The sequence below is a fragment of the Pygoscelis adeliae genome, unplaced genomic scaffold, assembly GCF_000699105.1.
Source record: "Pygoscelis adeliae isolate BGI_AS28 unplaced genomic scaffold, ASM69910v1 Scaffold4, whole genome shotgun sequence".
Lineage (NCBI taxonomy): Eukaryota > Metazoa > Chordata > Aves > Sphenisciformes > Spheniscidae > Pygoscelis > Pygoscelis adeliae.
In genome coordinates, this window is record NW_008824986.1 from 17,686,231 (window position 1) to 17,705,021 (window position 18,791).

The window sequence follows — 18,791 nt, forward strand, 5'->3', positions numbered from 1 at the left end:
CACCAAAAGCAACAAAGTCTTTAAAAAGAGATAGGAAAAAAAACCCCAAACAACTTCCAAGTTTTCTAAATGATACTGAAGGAAAAGTCTGGAGGAAGTCTGCAAAAATCTGGACAATAGTGCATGTAAAAATATTTCTGAATACTGCCGGGCCAACAGTCCCAGTTGATATGTATTTCTGTCAGGAAAAAAATTCTTGAGAAACTTGCAACTTGAAAATTTCCTATCTGAAGCTCCCTTTAGCTCCAACCTATACCATCTAACAAGCACTCAAGACCAAAATCAACTGCTTAAGGATGTCTTTGAACTACACTGTGCTGGGGCATTTAGACTCTCCTGCAGGTAGCGAGACCTTGAACTTCACTGAAAAGTCAACTGGCAAATAGTACAAAGAACAGTGCTTAGTCTTCTGGCTCATCCCTACGATCAGAAAATGTGTCTGTGCACGTGTGTACATCACACCAGTGGAGCTTGTGAAGAGAGTCACACAATCAATCAGTTCCTTGCAAAACATTCGCTATTTTACACTCATTCTTACAACCACTCATGGCACAACACATTTGTTCTGCAAGACACATTAGAAAAGAAACATAAGATTTAACAAACAGAAGCAAGAATAAGCAGAAATAATTTAAAAAGATGAAGGAAGCTTAGTATGTACAGTCTAACTACTCATTAAATGAAGGATATATAATGTCTATGCATATGTACTTATACAAAGGTTACTGGAACACAGCAAAGGAAGAAGCAAATGTAGTAGGCGAAATATGCTTGGAAGCAAAGGATGAAACAAAATAAAAAGAGATGCAGAATGAAAATACAAATGCTACAACAGGATCTGCTAGACAGGGGAAAAGTCTCGACAAAGGAAGTGGCAAAATACCTCTTTCTTGGACTTGGTCAAAATATACTGTAAGAATGAGCCTACATCACTGAGTAGCTGGGAATGTAGCTAATAAAAACTGGAAATTGGGAATGTTGTATGATTCACTGTAGTTACTAAAATGGAGATTCACAAGAGCAATGAAAGTGAAAAAAAAACCCAACAAAAAACTAAAAAACCCAACAAAAAAAACCACCCACAAAAACACCAAACAAAAATCCTTATGTAGAACATAAATTATACGGATCTTACAAATCAAGAAAGAAAAGAGGATGAATTTTCAGTGCATATCTGATATTTAGTTAACAAACTTAGCAATAAATTTCACTTTGTTTCGTTACTGACAATACTAAAGTTAAAACAACAGGTAGCCCCCCAGAGCTGCTTAACTAGTAGTATCTCCCATTGGGATTTTTATTTATACTTAAGTGCTTTTCTTTCTGAGATTTTTTGTTTGGGTTTTTTTGTTTTTGTTTTTTTTTAACAATTAGCTTTTGCAGAAGCAGCAAAGAAAGTCTTCCCTTAACCAAAAAAGGCATTTAAAATCCAGGGCTATCAATATTGCTCTCCAGTGCACAAATCTTCATCTTTTGAGGTTAAATCCTATAGTGTGTGTATGCACTAAAGAAAATAATTAAGATCTATATTAGGCCTACAATCCACTAGTATAAAGATGCACATTTGTACGTAACGTAGCTACTTCATGCCGTATTCGGTGAGATCTGGCATTGCTGGCTGTATAGGAAACTGGCCTCACTTCACACGATAGACATCCTATTGCAAGGCACCAAGATCATTAGGATTTGCCGTTCTACGGATAAACAAAGCACATCCTGACTGCATTTCTCTGAATTGTTATTTAATGCTTTACTAACAAAACAAATGACAAACTTTACACAAAATAAGATATCAATCTACTGTTCTTTTTCACTACTTAAACCTTGAGCTAGATGCTGATCTGGATTTTTCAGGCAAAGAGGATGAACAGGGAACGGCTCTAGCAGACAGCATGATGCCAACTGTTGCTTAGCGATAAAACGTCACTATGCCAATTCCCAGATTGTGAGCACAGGTTGTATGTATATGGCGCTCTTCCTACCAGCAACATGGCATTTCAGAAAAGTGAAACAAGGCAGCCATTAGAGAGAGTCACACTGTACCATAATTTTCTAGGAGAGAATGACACACATTGGTTATCCTCATGGCATTATCAGAAAGGAGGCATAAATAGCAGCTCCCAGTAATTTTTTCTTATCATAAGTAGCATTTCTCAATAGAACTTTATCACTGTTTCTCTACTAGTTATCCTTCTCCTCCATGGGAAAACCATGCAAAGACATAACAGAAGACACATCCTGCGTGTACCACATTCCCTGTGAGTGTCTTACACCACAGCACTAAATACAGTTATTCCTGAGAACCGCAACAAAAGCAGCAATATTTCAGCTAGAGCTTCACCAGTAGCAGCTCTCCCACTGCTCCTGGAAAGGCTGTCCTGCACCCAGCTGATGCAGGCAGTACGGACCGCCTGCTCATTTCAAGCCAGAATTTATTTATAGCCAATTTACTGCCATTTAGTCTTGCATCAACAAGACTGATATCTTTTCATCCTCATGAAAGTTCATACTCACACCTCATTGTGAATGTATCACAGTGAGAAACACTTATCAGCTTTTATCTTCACATGCTGGAGAAGCCAGATCTTAGTCTACTCTTCATAAAATAGGATGATCCTTATAGCTCTTCCCTCTGCTCAGTGTGTTAAAACTTAGCGGGTTTGTTTGTTTGTCTTTAAAGGAATGCCCAGAGTTTTAAAAACTAGGAGGGTCAGATTTAGTGTCCAGTACAATTATGTTAATATTTGCCTCCATGGCCCACGGTCCAACCGCTGGGCAGCTGGCTAACATGCTCAGGCCACCTCGCCAGCTCTCTGACCACCAAGTGACAACCTCCAGTTTATAACAGAAATTGTTACAAGTTGCTAAACAGTAGACCTTGCACGTTGCACAAACAAAAATGACCCCACTTACAGCTCCGCGAGCTCAGGATTATCCAGCCAATACTCATATTCTGAGCTGCTTTACAGTGCCTGCACCCGTCTCCATCTTCTCTAGTTCAGCTACTGGTTTCTAAGATGGTACCATATTAGGTACGCCACTGACGTGGTTAAGTCTAAAAAATAGGCGAGGAAGGTAACAACTATCACAATCAACTCAGTCAGACAGTCATCAGGATCATTTGCGGTTTTACTTTTGTCACTGAAACCACACCTCAGCGGTACCTCTAAAACAGTCCCTTGCAGGTAGAGTGACTCAGAAAATGCAGCATGTTCATGAACATGACAGTTTGATAACCACAACTGAAAAGCAGCTACTAGCAGGAAAAGGAACAAGCAAAACCCCTTCCAACCTGTTTTCTTAGGGAGCCCATTACAAAAAAACTTGTACACTCAACTGTCCCATCCATTGGTACCTCTAAAAATACAATACTGAAGCCTGACTAAGTGCTAAACTTATGCCAGGCCTAAGAAAGTCACTGCAAAATTGTTTTAGTTGAACTTCTGGTGTGAATAGTCACTCTTGGGAATCAGAGTTCACACAGCCACCCTTGTTTCAGGTCCATTTTCTCACCATCAAAGCATACTAATGCCCATCAGCGGGCTCCACTTTGACCAGCTCTCAGGTTTGAAGCAATGTAAGTGCAGAATTCATAATCACTTCACTGGAGTGACTGCATATCTCTCTCAGCATTAGCTGTTTAATTTACAGAGAAATGAATTAAAAATTACTTGGAAGCATGCAAATCCAGAAACATTAAATGAAACTGTTACTATAAAAGGCACTCTAAATAGATGTTTTAAATTAAATTCTTTATTAAAGGTACCTCAAAAATATTAGCCAAAGAGAAAACAGGTGTTTGCCAATCCCAAAATGAAGGGAAGACTGGAAATACAGCAGAAAACCATGCAAAAACACACTTTTTAGAAAGACCACCTGAAGTGGTTTTCCAAGTAGGAGCAATACATCTCTTTCTTGGCTATTTCAAAATCAAGAGAAACAGGATCTGGTATGTTGAATAATATAAAGAAATCCAAATTCCTAATTCAAAGTCCTACCAGTGCTTTCTAAAGAGAGCGACAAATGCTCTCTTCTTCTGAGATTTACCACACCTCTTCCTTTCCCTCCCTTAGTTAAAATAATCCTTCAAATTCCCTATCCTTAGATGAAGGGTCATTACTTAGTGTGAACTATTACTGCATCATTGCTAAAAGATGGAATAATTTGTTTGTTTTACATAACTCAGTTCATCAAGCTAGTCTGCTGTCAGGATCAGTTGCTTTCTCCTAAATAAATCAGAAGCATCAGATCAATTTACAATCTGTTCACTAGAGAAAACTCTTCTGCAGATAATGTTAAAAACACAAATTGGACTTATAAGAGCTGTGCACATCAAAAACCTATGAGATTGTGATCAAAAGTATACATGAACCTCAGCACGCAATAGATAATTGCAAGAACTTGCTACAAACAACATGGCACTATTAAGTATTTCTGATGGTCTAACTTCTATAAATATTCTTAGATTTTGATTTGACTAAACTGCACACAATGAGTAGCCACCTATTAAAGGACATATTTTACATTACCACACATTTCATAGAGCAGAGTTCACTTGATTCACTAAGAGATCTTCTTCTAAGAAAGATAAAATTGCTGTTTTGCATACGAAAGGTACCAGGTGTCATTTTTAACAAATGGAAAGCAAGAGGTACATCCAAAAGTAATAAAAAAGTTTTAAAAAGATCTAACTTGATGTCACTTTTAAAAATACATACATGAATTAAGCTTAACACACCTCATCACATTAATCTTGTAGTGAGAATAACAAAGATTACAATACAGAAGAAAAAGCCAAAAGAGGTTCAATGAGTATGTTACAAAGCAGGTAGGACCTAAGGGCCTTAAAAGAGTTGAAAACTGGATAGGAGAGACTAGACAAGCTAGAGATGGCCAGCTATGGATAGAGATTAAACACTGCGTTCAAATATTTCAACAGTGCTCCTAGCCTAAAATAGCCATAAGTCAGAAGATGCCTGTACCACACTTTGTACTTACTATATATTAGTTTTTCCAGATGTCAGCCATACTCCATGACAACTGTTGAACAGTTTCACAGATTTTTAGGTGAAAGGAGCTGTTGACATGTTTAATCTAATCTCTTGTCAGAAAGCAAACCATTTCCCCTGATAGCTGGAGAGTAAAACAAAAGGCTTCAGATAAACCGTTTTAACCTTCAATTGCATTCCACATGCAAAGACGTTGTCTGCCAACGTCCAACACTGCGACAGCACGAAGTGACTGGTCTGGCAAGACATCCTGAAGGTGATCTCAGTGAGCATGTTGCAGAGGAAAGCTGAAGAAAATCCCATAGTTACTACTCATCTGATCTGGGAGCAGCCCCTTCCTAAACCAAAGCCTATAGATTTGTATGAATGTAAATTCGTGCCACCAATCAATCATCTGAGAGAGGTCAAATCCTTTCTATAACCTGCAGGGCTGGAACATCCCTAATGTTTAATATGCTTTGCCTAAAGGCTGATGTTTTAGGAAAATTGGGAATGGGGACAGAAAGGTGATGGGGGTGGGAGAGCAACCACTCAGCAAAGAGAAGAGAATCCCTCCTGATCATTGCTACCAACTACCAAAGCCAAAGCATGAAATGTAGTTATGCTCTTCCAAATACAAAGGTATAGTTGAACACAACACAAAGCTTGACTTATGAACTCTGGATTTTACTGGTTTAACAGTAAAATGATTTTTAGTGTATTTTAATTTTTCTTTCCAGCCACCAAGACCTCCTGATATATCAGGCCAGTGTAGGAGGCAGATTCAAACTCACAAATTAGAAGGTCAGCAGGGTCCATCATTTTTGTCCTGCTCAAACCAAAGTGCATTATCCTCCTTACACAAAGTCTAGGAATTCTCCTAAAAGATGTTACCCATTAGAAAGCTATTTAACATAAATTTATAATTAATCTCTACCACCCTTACCACTTTAAATGCCATTTGAAGAGAGCAAAGAGATTCCTCTCTATTTTCAGTCTAACAGTATCAACCAAAGACAGGCTTTCCCTCGTTATTTCAAAATTAAGGCTAAAGCATGACCATGTCAGCAGTCATTTATTTTTCAACTCTGATTCAAGACTATAATCATTGCCGACTGCATATGTGTGAAAGATGCATGCAAGATTCTGGCAAAACTCGAGTGACAGAGGCTCAAGTATCTGACATGCACCACACACAACACCTGCGTAAGACTAGGGAGCACAAACTCTTAGTGACATGTTTCTGAAACTGTCTAAGCTATGAAAATTCAACTTCATTTAACATGAGTTCATCAAAATGCACGTAACTAATAGACCTGCTTGTCTCAATTCTGATGTGTTTCTTTGAATCACTCTTCCCTTGTGCCTGCTTCTTACATAAAGACAATAAGATTACGGGCTTTTTCTGTCTGCAGGATACAAATCATTCTGCAAATGCTGAGCTGCAGTTATTATATATCTGTACATATTGGTCTCTGCATCTAATTACTGTGTGATGGTATGTACATTCACTAAAATAAATTGTCCCCATCCTAGTCTTACCAGGAAGAATATCCAACCAAAACACAAAATAAAAAGTATTTTCATAAGTACACATCAAATCAATAAACTCAGAATTAATAAGCCAATAGAAGCTAGCCTAACTTTTACAGAAAAACAGTACATATGTGTTTAACTATATTGGGCTTGCATTGGAGATTTATTTATTAAAACAAAAAAGGGAAGTTATAATTAGCTGAAAACGATACAAAAATACAAAAACACTTCACATTGCAACAGAGTCAAAAGCGACAGTGTTGCATTTTACTCAATTCATACTTCATACAATAACACAAAGCAACCAAAATTTATTTCGTTTAATTGTTCAATGGTAGTCTTATTTTCCTTTTCAATTGACTATTTAAAACCTTTATATAAATCTTTGATTTCACAGAAATGTAAAATCACATTGTAAGGACAGTTTACACCTAACTGGCAATGCAGAAAAGAATATTAACCTTTCCTAAGTGATAGATGTGTTTAATTTTTTGAGTCTACCCCACTACATAAACATATAAAATGTATAACACATGAATATACATTTATAATTTTAGCTAATTAAGGAATGTGAGAATTATTGCACTCAGGCCAGAGATCCACCTAGTATTTTCTCTCTGGAAAAAAATGCCCAACAGCAGATACCAAGATAAGAACCTAAGAAAAAGGAAAGCACACCCTGAAACTTCCCCAAGAGCTGGGGGAAGATTCAACAGCATGTGGTTCAGTGAGTTGAATTTAGCAGCAACTGATACATTTTTCTTCTGCATAATCATCACATTGCCCTGTGAGCTTTTAGCATCTACAGCAACCTGTGCTAACACCAACACCCAAGCGTTCCCTACCCATCGCATGCAGTACAGTCTGCTTTTAACTGGTTTGAGGTCGACACCTCACAGCTTTGCTCCATCCCTCCCATTCCACCGTTGAAGGAGGCAGTGAGCAGTCACCTCCCACTTACCCTCTCCCGCCACTCACTATTTTCTAGCCAATTTCACTGCTTTACATTTACTAAGTCTAATTGAAGCCAACAAGAACCAAAGCTTCATTCCCTTTATGAGACCACCATGAGAACTAGCAAAGTCTTACAATAACCCAAAAATGAGAATAAAAGAGTGTGAGCCACTGCTTTCCACCAGACAAAGACAAGGCCAAGCTTATTGTGATTGCCCAATACTAGCAGAATCTAATATAAAATGTTTCATTAACAGCACAGTCCAAGAACAAAACCTTAGACAAAGCACTGAACGCTGATCAGATCTCCCAATGTGAGCCTATGGAAACAGGCTTGATCCTGCCAAGTACTGACTGCTCACAGACCAAAGCACTAGGTCACACGCTTGAATTTTAAAAGCAATATTGCCATCAAAGCAGGAGCAGGAGCCTACGCACTTTGCTCCATCAGAGTGGTGAGTAATTAGTAACACCAAACCCATCAGTCACGTATGAACATCACCCCTCAGCACCAAGGGAGCTGCAGGTGCTCTGCTAGGTCTCATCAGGACCAGCGCCATTTGTCAGATGTGTCAGAATAAGACTTCTCCAGTTTTTGCTAAGCCTGCTAAACTTAAAATACCATTTTAAAGTAGTTCCACTTTTCTACAGAAACACCTTTACTAGGACTTCTAGGGACTTAAAGTTCTCAACCACAGTTTGTATGATCTGAGCTGTACCAATCATACACGCCTGGTTCTGGTCATGATGCTTCATGTTTTATCAACCATATGTTTTAATAGCACAGCAGTGGGGCTAAACAGGTTAGAAGCCTAGTCTGTAGCACAATTTCAACCAGCAAAAATGGCAAAGCTAGTCCACATAATATTTGCTTTCATGAGAGCTGTGATTTCAGCTTCTGAGCTCGTGTCTTACAGCGAAGGGCAGGAATATAGTGCAGGGCTTTGAATATGCCTCTCATTTTCCTAACCATCTCTTAGGAACAGTGCCATGTCAGACACTGGAAAGTGTGTCCAGTGATGGAATTTTTTGTGCTTTTAAAGCATCATTTTGGAACATTTACAACTGACTATTCTTTTTCTTATTAAAATGTCTGTTGCCTTAAATGTCCATGAATATGGCACATTTGACTATAATCAAACTGCACACGTAAATACACAAAACTAGAAAATTACAAAACAGATGAAGAATCTGATTTTTTTTAAAGCTGTAATTCTGTTTCTGTTGAATTTCTTTCTCAAATAAGTGTTTCTGTGCTTTTAAATAAGAAATTGTGAACACATTTGTACAGAATGCTAAAATTAAAAGTTCAAAGAGGGAACACTCACAATGTGGTATTTGCAGCACAAAATTTTCTAAGCTAGTTTGTAATCCAAAGAAACACTTTACTCCACCCAAAATTTGCTTTCTCTCTGTCTCAAAAGTCCAATTATTAATTTTAATATAAATGGTACATTCTTCACCTTCTTTTATATATCTTTTGGACATATTAGTGTGCCAGCTAAGCACACTGAGATAAGACACTGTAAATAAAAGTAGATCGCAATTTCCGCCCCCTCCCCAACCCCAAACATGGGGGTGGGGGGAAAATCTGCAATTAAAACACTGAGCAGCTAAGATCCCACTATGATTTTGATTCTACACTTGAGACTGTTGGAATGTGCTAAGCTGTTCCACAAAGCTCATTTTTCTTACAGGAAGTGATCTAATATACAAAGTACTTTACAATTTTCAATCAACAGAAATACAGATATGAATGTATTAAGCCAATATCTATAAAGCAAGACATTAGGTCACTTCCTGACAACTAATATCTAAAATCGACATTTGTTACTGCGCAAAAGCATGCTTATACAGCATTAGTTGAAAGAAGAACTTTGTTTTTTTTATAGAGTGGGTATATTGGCTCTGCTACCTCTGTAATCATTGCTGATGCATAAACCCTTCCCTGCCACTCCCCTGCATGTCACCCTCCAACATCCCTTCCTCACAGCTCCGGTGCATTTCAGTACTGTTAGTTAGAAAACAAGCTTTTTTCCTTTTTTTTTTTTTTTTTTAAGTTGGCATATTCAGAAATCTTTGTGTGGTAAAACAAAAACTTGGTTAGATAGTCCAGCAGTGAATTTAAGAAGCATTTTGCAAGAGGTTTGGGTCTTTTTGGAGGGCGGGGGGGGCACGGGGAGGAGGGAAGGAGCCCTTTTTGAGGGAGAAACAGAAAAGGAAGGGGGCTGTTTGTTTTTCAAAGCAGCCTGACAAAAACATCCCTTGCAAGAAAAAAAAGAGGCCTCCATCAAAATGGTGTCAGCAGGGGAGGAGGGGACAGACCTGGCAGTAATGGAAAGTCTGTTCCATAACAGGAGGCTCATAGGCTCATAGTACATTAAATATTTATAACGAGCAAATGTGCTCGGTCTTTTTTGTGCCCGGTCTGCGACCCCCACCCCAGTTTGACTGAACTGGGAAAACATTAACAGCACTTACATATTAAGCGTACGGAAACCTGGCAGCGTGTAAATGTTGCAAGAAAAGCCAGTTGTGCCAAACACCAGGTAGATAACCACGAGTAGGGAAGAGACAGAAACTGGAGCGAGAGATGGAGGGGCTGGAAAGGCCATCCTGCAGCCACGCCGAGCGACGCGCGCCAGGCGGCCACGCGCCATTTACTTGCTGGGTTTTTCTCAGTACTCAAAGTCTCTCGCTGAACAATCCTAACCACAAAGCAAGCTGTAATCTAAAAATCAAGCCGCAACTTGCTTTAATGTTGAACCAAAACTGCGATGACTAAGAAATAAAGCCAATGTTGCTGAACTGGCTACGGCTGCCTTTTCTGTAACATGCATAAATGTAGGTTGATCATTATCATTTAAGCTGGAGTTTAAAATTTTTCCCTTCAGTATTCAATTCTGGCTGTTTGTGAACGATATGTGGCACAAATACCGATTTCTGATTTTAAGTTTTTACTCTAAACCAGAAATGCTCAGCTACTACACGTTGGTCAATACAAACAACAGGTATTTTCCAGTAGAGCAAAAACTGAACCAGTGTAAGGTTAAAGACACAACGGCACACTGCTGTGTCTTACCATTATTCATTTGTCTTTGGTGGTTTGTTGAGCTATATAGCATTGATATTCAACTCAGACAAGCATGTAAAGAGACAGCTATATACATTTAAAAATAAGTAACTTCAAAACACTATAAAGACAATACAATGGAGAAACAAAACAAAGAAAATAGGCAGAAATCCAGTCCAACCAGGTATGAACCTGACTCAATAGAAACCACCTAAGCTTACAATAACCTTCTGAAGAAACAGATGAGTCCAAACTATCTTGATTGCAGAGTCAGCAATTTCCTATCTATCACAAATTACTTAACTGCCTAAGTAACTTTGTGCCTCTCCTACCCAAAGATCTTTCCCTGTAAGCACAGTCTTGCAGCATATTATAAGTAAGATTTTTGTGGTCCTCCGAGAAGCTCAGTGACTGCCAGTCACTAAACAACTCAGTAAATCATACTACTTATTCTGCACAAGAATCAACAATAGTGGTCTATAAACCCTGACAATGGAAATCTCACACTTGCTTAGAGAATTTTTCCTATAATTAGCAGTTTATCCAGAGAACTCACTTCCTAAACATGACATGTATACTACACATAAGTTTTACATAAAACAACTTGCAATAAGATTTACAAAATAGCTACAAAAATAAAGGCTGTGCTTATGAATTCTGTAAGGTAGATGCAAATTCCGGATGGAACAGGATCTCCAGACTTTGAAAATATCATCAATCCAGGAAGGAAGTTTAGCTCCAGTGGATACTTCATCAGTGTAAACTCTGTTCAGGTCAAACATTCTAAACAAAAAGCCACAGTAACTCCACACTCAACAATTTACTGCTAGAAGAAAAGCTGGAGTGTTGTTAAGTGGTTCCTCACTCTTCTGCTCATTCACTTCACTGTACATTAAAGAACATTAACGAAATGTTCAACGTTAAATATTGTTTAAGTGGTAACGTTCATTCTTCTGAGTATGTTCTGGTGACAGATAAGAGCTTAAAATCACGATGGCCTTGTTTTTTGTCTTTTTAAAATCACAGTATGCATCTTTTTCTGCCATCTGTTTAAAACTGATTTAATTAAATAGGAAAAGTCATATTTTGTTGTTTCATCCTATATGAGATTCTGAAACCTATCAGGATGGTCTTTATTTCAGGCCATTATTCCCAATCTAAGTTGCAAACCCTCTGTATTTTATTGCATTAGAGCATGATAACTTTGTGGACTTGGAAGGTTTTTTTAGTCATTCTACCAAACAGCATAAAATATATATAATTAATTTAAAACACTTATCTTTTTAGTTCTATTTTTCTTTAGCCAAAGATGTTAGCTAAAACTATCTGCCAAAGTATTACACTTCAACTACGAGTCTTTTAGCCTTTTATTCCTTTATAGGCTGTCTCATTACAGAATGGACAGACGAGCTGTAGACATTTACTCATAACCACAGAACACCTTAAATCAGAGTTAGAAGTGATGGATTTTTTTCCTTGTAACTCTCATTCTTAGATGATGTTGCACCCTGCAGCACAGCTAGATTTAATAAAGTAATTCAGAGAGCTAGAAACTACATTTAAAGTAACATGCACACCTTGCTTTCAATCTGCTGAAGCTGCCTTGAGCTGAACACCAGTCATTGTACATTCACAAACCAAATACTCATTCTTAAATTTGTTCCTCTTACTGAACATTTTGAAATAGTGATTTGTTTTCTCTTCTCCAGCTTCTTCACATACCTATGGTTTCTGGCAGGTCCAAGAGCTCATTGTGCTGCAAGTCAAGGTTGGTGATCTGCATGCAGCTTCCAATCTCTTCTGGAAGATGTTCAAGCTGATTGTGCGCTACATCCAGCGTTATGAGGTTACACAACTCACCTAAAAACACACAAGAAAACCAAAACGTCAAGTTCTTTAATGTACAGCTCTAGACAATGACTTCCACACGGAGATTAATAGAATCAGACAGATTTTGGGATAATCTGAAAAAAGCTATGGCTACCATGAAGTTATACATATAAAATAAGGCATTACAGGATCATAATTTCATCAGTCAGATCTAAAACCCAATCAACAATTTTGAAAAACTCAGATAAAGCTATCATAGATTCTCTGAAGAAATCTTATTTATTTGTTGATTTTCTTCTGACAGTTCAAGCTGTGGAATGTGAGTACAAAACCTGTACCTCACACTTGTTTCAGGCTGACCAGAAGTTTAAAACATCACGGAGAAAGTGAATTGTATTGAATTTTGAGAAATTGAGATCTGTTTTTATACCATGAATTACTTTCAGGCACAAAATCAACAATTAAGAGAGATCAAAATTATTTGGCTGGCAACCTAGATAATCCACCCAAAGTCCTGAGTGCTATTTTTAGTCATCACAAAAAAGGCAGCATAAGTAAACTGTAAACCTATTCACACAGAGTATTATTTTAATATATGCAGAGCTATAGCAAATAAAAGTTTGAAATAAAAGGCTTCTCTGTTAAACCTTAAAAAAGATTGAATTTGCTTGAAGTTTAGAGCTACTTTACACTGAACTGCTTCATTCCTGACATTTACACATTAATTTAAAAGTACAGCTAGGCACAACTCTCTACATACAGTAGTTTTACCTATTTTAATGACAAACATACTGTGTTCTGAGCCACAGAGCATGTTGGATTTAAAAAAAAAAAAAAAAAAAGGCATGTGCATGAATACAGGTGTATGCATTCACATTTTTTGCATCTGATGGAGGTGAAATTAATGCAAATTATTTGAACAGCTTCAACTCTATCCAGTAAAGATGAGGTCACTGTATTTGTGTGTAAGAGCATGAGTCAGTGAGTAACAAATTTGGAAGAGTAGCAAATTCCTTTTGAGGCGCTAATGTCTATTTTTAAGCTTCAGTGTTGTATCTTTGACACAATCCTTTAAGGATTTTCCCACAGGCCTGCAGGACTACCCTGGGCAAGTTCTGACGTGTAGAGTGTCTACCCATTAGATCAGCAGATAATCATGTGATTTAATAAATCGTAAAATATTTATGAATTCAGACTCTGTATTGAGTTGCAGGTGTCATGCAGCCACAATACTTACTATGTATCACGAAACAGTTGTGGAAGGCCAGCAAAAAAAAAGCCAACCCCAACAGCTTCATTATTCCATTTTTCTTAGATTGTTAACATATAACTGATCTTATTTCCTGCATTTATTAACCCAAATCGGGATGTTTTTCTAGAAACTATGCAGATGGAAATGTAAAGGTGGTACTTAAGCAGCTCCTCCATCACTGTGTGTGTGTCCCCTCTCTTAAGTCAGCATTCAAGTGTATTCCAGGCAACCAGAGTCAACAGTCAAACATGTTGTATCCAGCACTGCATAAACCACGTTTCAATGCCATTAATATGCAGAAGAAAACAACTTTAAAAAAATTGAGCAAGAGTTAATGTTCTGTGGTAGGAGCGTCTTTTTGTTATTCATGAAAACAAGTAGGCAAGGTGTAGAAAGCAATAGAAGGAGGAAGAAAAGCTTGAGGAAGACTTCAAAATCCCTCCCTTTAAACAAACAAAGAACCCCCAAATCTTTACTAAGATAACTCAAGAACCTTCACGCACTTTGGGGCAGTAGTTTTCACTTCATGATTGCTGTTTTCATTTGTTTTCACTTCAGAACTAAACCAATGATGTCAAATTTGAAATATGGCATAAATTTCATTTCATCACACTGATTTCTCATTTACTTGACTCTTCCCACTCTACATCTGCTGAAGTCGAAGCAAGACTTGTTTTTCTGCAGCAACATTTGCTGTACTTCATTTTTGCACCTGCCGAAAACTTTGACAACAGCAAGCTATGTGTTTGAAACAAACATCTTGCTAGCAAATTCTGAGGAGGGAAAAAAAGAGAGATGCCTATGTTTATTTAGACAATTAAAGGCAAGCTAACACTTTGGTTTAATTTGGATACCCATACTTAATACTGTTATATTAAGGATGCAGGCATTATTCTAAAAAGCAACACTGGTAAACACTTAATAAAAATTTTGAATGTTAAAATAGATTGAGAACTGTCCAACAAATTTTAGACTTTAGAACAGAAATCAAGCAAAAGTTAAAGCCCTATCATGAAGTACAGTGACTTAAGGAAAGCAATTTCAAGAGAGAGTATAATATTCAGCTTTTAGTTCACATTGCTCAGTAGGGAATCGTGCTCTTGGACATAATAATACTTATGGTTTGACAGCATCTCACCAAAATGTTCTTTTTTCCCCCTAAGGGCAGAAGGAGAGGGGAAGTGAAGTGCTGTTGGCACTGAAATTCTTTCAATACTTTAACTTGGATTGCTGAGACACAACACAGAGAGTGTGCAAGTCAGCAAAAAGCACTCGAGGTACATCTCTCCTGTTGTTCTCCATGACGTATGGAAAAAAATTCTTACATCCAATACGCTTTACAAGGCGAAAAATGTTTAGGTGATGTGGTAGAGGCTCATCTTCACATGCAAAGGCACACGGAAGACCAGCAGTGGATGGGAGAACCCAAATACTGGCTGTCGCAGGAGAGCCATCAGCCCCATGGCCAGTGTGAGACCCATCACAGTGAGTAAATGGAAAGGCTCTCCAGAGCACCTCACAGACTGAGGGCTGTTACTGCCTATGGGACGTGAACACCTACTATGAGGTGCAAGGAAAAGCAACTTGGGATGATAAGAGTTGCTACGGGATCTTTAGGGAAGGGGAAAGGGAGGAATCAATGTGGTTTAGGAAGGACAAGTGTGGGAAGATAGAGGCATAAGGAAATAAAAGGGTCCAGTCCTTTACAAACCAATGCTGGTCACGCCCTGTGGCTCATGAGCACCATCTGCCCCGTGTTCTCCTTAAACTCTAACTATTTTCCTGGGTGAGAGGCTCTCTGTTCTGCGTGCATGGAGGTCTAAGTACCAGCAACACTGCAGTTAACGTGACCAACACTACTGAAAACATCCCAGTACGTGGGGACCAGAACCACTCTGGGTATGGAGAACGCGCTGCCGCCAGGCCAGCAGCTAAAGAACTGGGGCAGCTCTTTCACCGGCTGACTGACGGCAGTGGTTTACCCCGTGAATGGACACACTGTGCACTGCACTGCTGCACAACAGCAGCTCTTTCAAAAATTATGCCAGGATAAACACATGGTATAAACAATCGATACAACAAATAATGATCTGCAAGAACAAAGAGGCCAAACTTAAGGCCATCTGCACAATGCTTTTCCTAGGAGCCGATGTAAAGCCAGCTTGTTTCAGTCATTGAAAGTGTCCTTCTTATTGTCTGAACAGTGGCAACTGTACTGAAGGAAATGCTTCTCCAAAAAAGGTGAAAATAAGTTTCACCAAGGTACAACTGAAATTTGGCATTTTTGCTTGGCCAGGGTTAGAAGCATATGTCAAAATCAAAAAGAAAAGTTTTCCTAAAAGAAAGATTTGCTCAGGTACAAAAAGAAAAACAGCTAATGAGTATGGAGCTCATGATCTTACTCATACTAAAGAATCAACATTTGCTCTTTTCTGGTGTACTACATAAACAAACTTTGCTGAAACACATTCATATCTTAATCAATTTAACAGAAATACACCAGCTAGAAACGTGCTGCAGCTCAAAATCAGCCTTACCCAGAAAGCAGTTTACTAAAGAAAAACCCGTTCCCGTTCACCACGTACAGAACTCCAGCATCTCTTCACCAAAGGACTGTTCGAACACCCGAAATCACTGGAGTAAGGCAAGCACTACTTTAGGGAAATACTAGTCACAGGTAAAAACGAACTAACTCTTTTCGCCACAAGTAATGGCCAAAATAGACAGATCTTAAGCTCACAGTAGTGAATAAAGGATTCTCTATGGACTATTTGCAACTGCATTAAAGGGACAAGCATCCTCAGGACAATCAGAAAATAAACTAAGGTGGCTGGGGTTTGCAGTTGGGTTTTTCTCCCTCCCCCCCCCCCCCTCCCCTTTTTTTTTTTACTACTTTTTAAAACTATATTGCACTGTAATTGCAAGGGGAAAAAAAGCAATTGAAGCTCAAAATCTGCCAAGAAAGCAGACAGAAATTGCATGTACTAGCTGGCTTGACAATAAAAGATTTTGAAGTAGAAGTAGTGCCCATATGAAACACATAAAGCAGTTTCTCTATAAATCTTCACAAAACAGTTACATCCTATTATGTAGTTTTTAAAAACTTGTATTTTAAAAAGTTCTACAAGATAAAAATTTCAGATGATTCACACGCATTTTCAGATAAAATAGTTTGCAAAGACTCCCAACCACCTTCCAGTTAAAAACACTGTTAAAAATACAGCTAAGCATACATCTCAACAATCCTTAAAAAAGATGGGGTGAGCAATCACCTCACTGTTGTTCTCACATGCACGGAGACTAAATGTTATAGTATGACAAAGCTAAATATACCTGCTGAAAAACCCCAGCATTATGAAATGACTAATATTTTCTGCATAATGAGGCAGAATTATAGTCCCATTACATGGCCAACCTTGAAAGCCTGTTATGACAAGAGGACCAAGTTACATGCCCTAACTTACATCCCTCTGAAAATTCTTCTTGGCTATTCAAAAAACAAAATATGGATTCATTAAAAAATATAAAAGTACACACAGATTAACAGTCATATAGGGAGACAGTACAGGTCAATAGTAGAGGCTTCAGTGCCTCCTACCACTAATGCACTCAGTGGGCAACACTCTTGGGACGGCAAACACAATTTGTAATATAGCCTGTTTTCCACTGGATTAACTCCATGCCTGCCCATGCTTAAGCAGATTGAAAATTATGAAATCCTTCACGACGTGATAAATCCTGGGCCAGATGACACAGCAAGAGGATCAACACTCCTATGGAAAGTACAAGGAAGAGGAGAATGCAAATATTAGTGGGACTTCAGGCTGGTGCGTCAGAACACTGGTTGTAAGCTAATTTGTAAAGAAAAATTATCTGAAATCAGCAATGCTGGGAACAAGTTACAAGTAACTTTGGTAGTTATTAATCTCTCACTAGGTACTCTGCTGGCACAAAAAAAAGGGGAGGGGGGCAAAAGAATTTTTAGTCTGTCTATAGAACTCTGGGATAAGTGTCCTGATTTTAGAAAAAAATTCAAAACCATTTTACAGTTTCAGAATCTTTTCCCTCTCTATGAGATTTGAGTACATCACTGTAACAGACAGCCTGAACTTTTTGCTGTGCATTACCAACTGCCCAAAAGAACAGTTAAGCAGTCAGATCTATTTTGAATTATTACTGCACGACTATAACTTACACAGAAAAGTTACTGAGTAGAAAGAATGCAATTTTAATATGGTCACAAGTGACTTATGTACCAAAGTTAAAATAGTCATGTAAGAAATAAGCACAGTAAAATATTTAGAATTTGCAGAACGCGCAACAGGATCTAGTTATGGGAACCATTCAAAAACACAGAAGCTAAGCTCAACTGAAAAGAAAGACTCAATCTGGTCTAAAACAAGCTTCAACAGGACACAATAGCAAAACACTTTATTTATTGTTTATAACTGAAAGTAACAAATATAAATAAAATTAAAAACATGTTCAAACAACATTTTAAACATGTGAAACATGTAGAAGAAACAGTCTTAGCAAGGGCTCAAGGCAGGATTTGAGCTGGGCAGTAGAATAAACCAACAGGAACTTCATGAAGTGCAAAGACAAAGGCGAAGTCTTGCACCTAGCACGAATAACCCCGTAAAGCAGTACAGCCTCGCACCAGCTGGTGAGGAAACAGCTCTGCAGGGAAGGACCAGGGGCTCCTAGTGAAGCTGAACCTGGGGTCACATCTTGGATCCTGTCCATTTTGAGTGTGGAACAAGTGTGCTTGCTCTCAAATAATAAAGGCTAACCACCTATTGGGCTGCATTAGCAGCAGCAAAGGATTATTTCCCTCTGTTCAGCACTTATGAAAGTATTCAAACAGTTAAAATAATTGCAGCACTGATATTTAAAAAAGGCAAAAAAAAGGCTGGACTTCTAACAAGCTGTTGGTATTTACTGGAATTACACTTGAGGCATCATCCCAATAAACTCTGCAAGTAGATCAGAAGGGCAGGACTACTTAATCATTATCCTAAAGCCAGTCTGAAGAAAATTTAATCAGGAGGAATTTGACTAGATGACAAGACAAAATTGCATCCCCACAAGAGCTTTCACAGGAATCGGAACCCAGACGCCAAAGCTGAAGCTGGCCAAAATCAAGTTCTTCACCCTT

The 18,791-nt window shown here is 38.3% G+C and overlaps 1 protein-coding gene across 1 annotated transcript in view; it reads right to left on the reverse strand.

Annotated features, from left to right (window-relative positions):
* SHOC2 (soc-2 suppressor of clear homolog (C. elegans)) overlaps positions 1-18,791 on the reverse strand; it is a 39,483-nt gene that overhangs the window by 11,832 nt on the left and 8,860 nt on the right. The window contains exon 2 of the mRNA XM_009325955.1: positions 12,274-12,411. Within this exon, the coding sequence (XP_009324230.1) occupies positions 12,274-12,411 (138 nt within the window). The remainder of the gene's footprint in view (positions 1-12,273; positions 12,412-18,791) is intronic.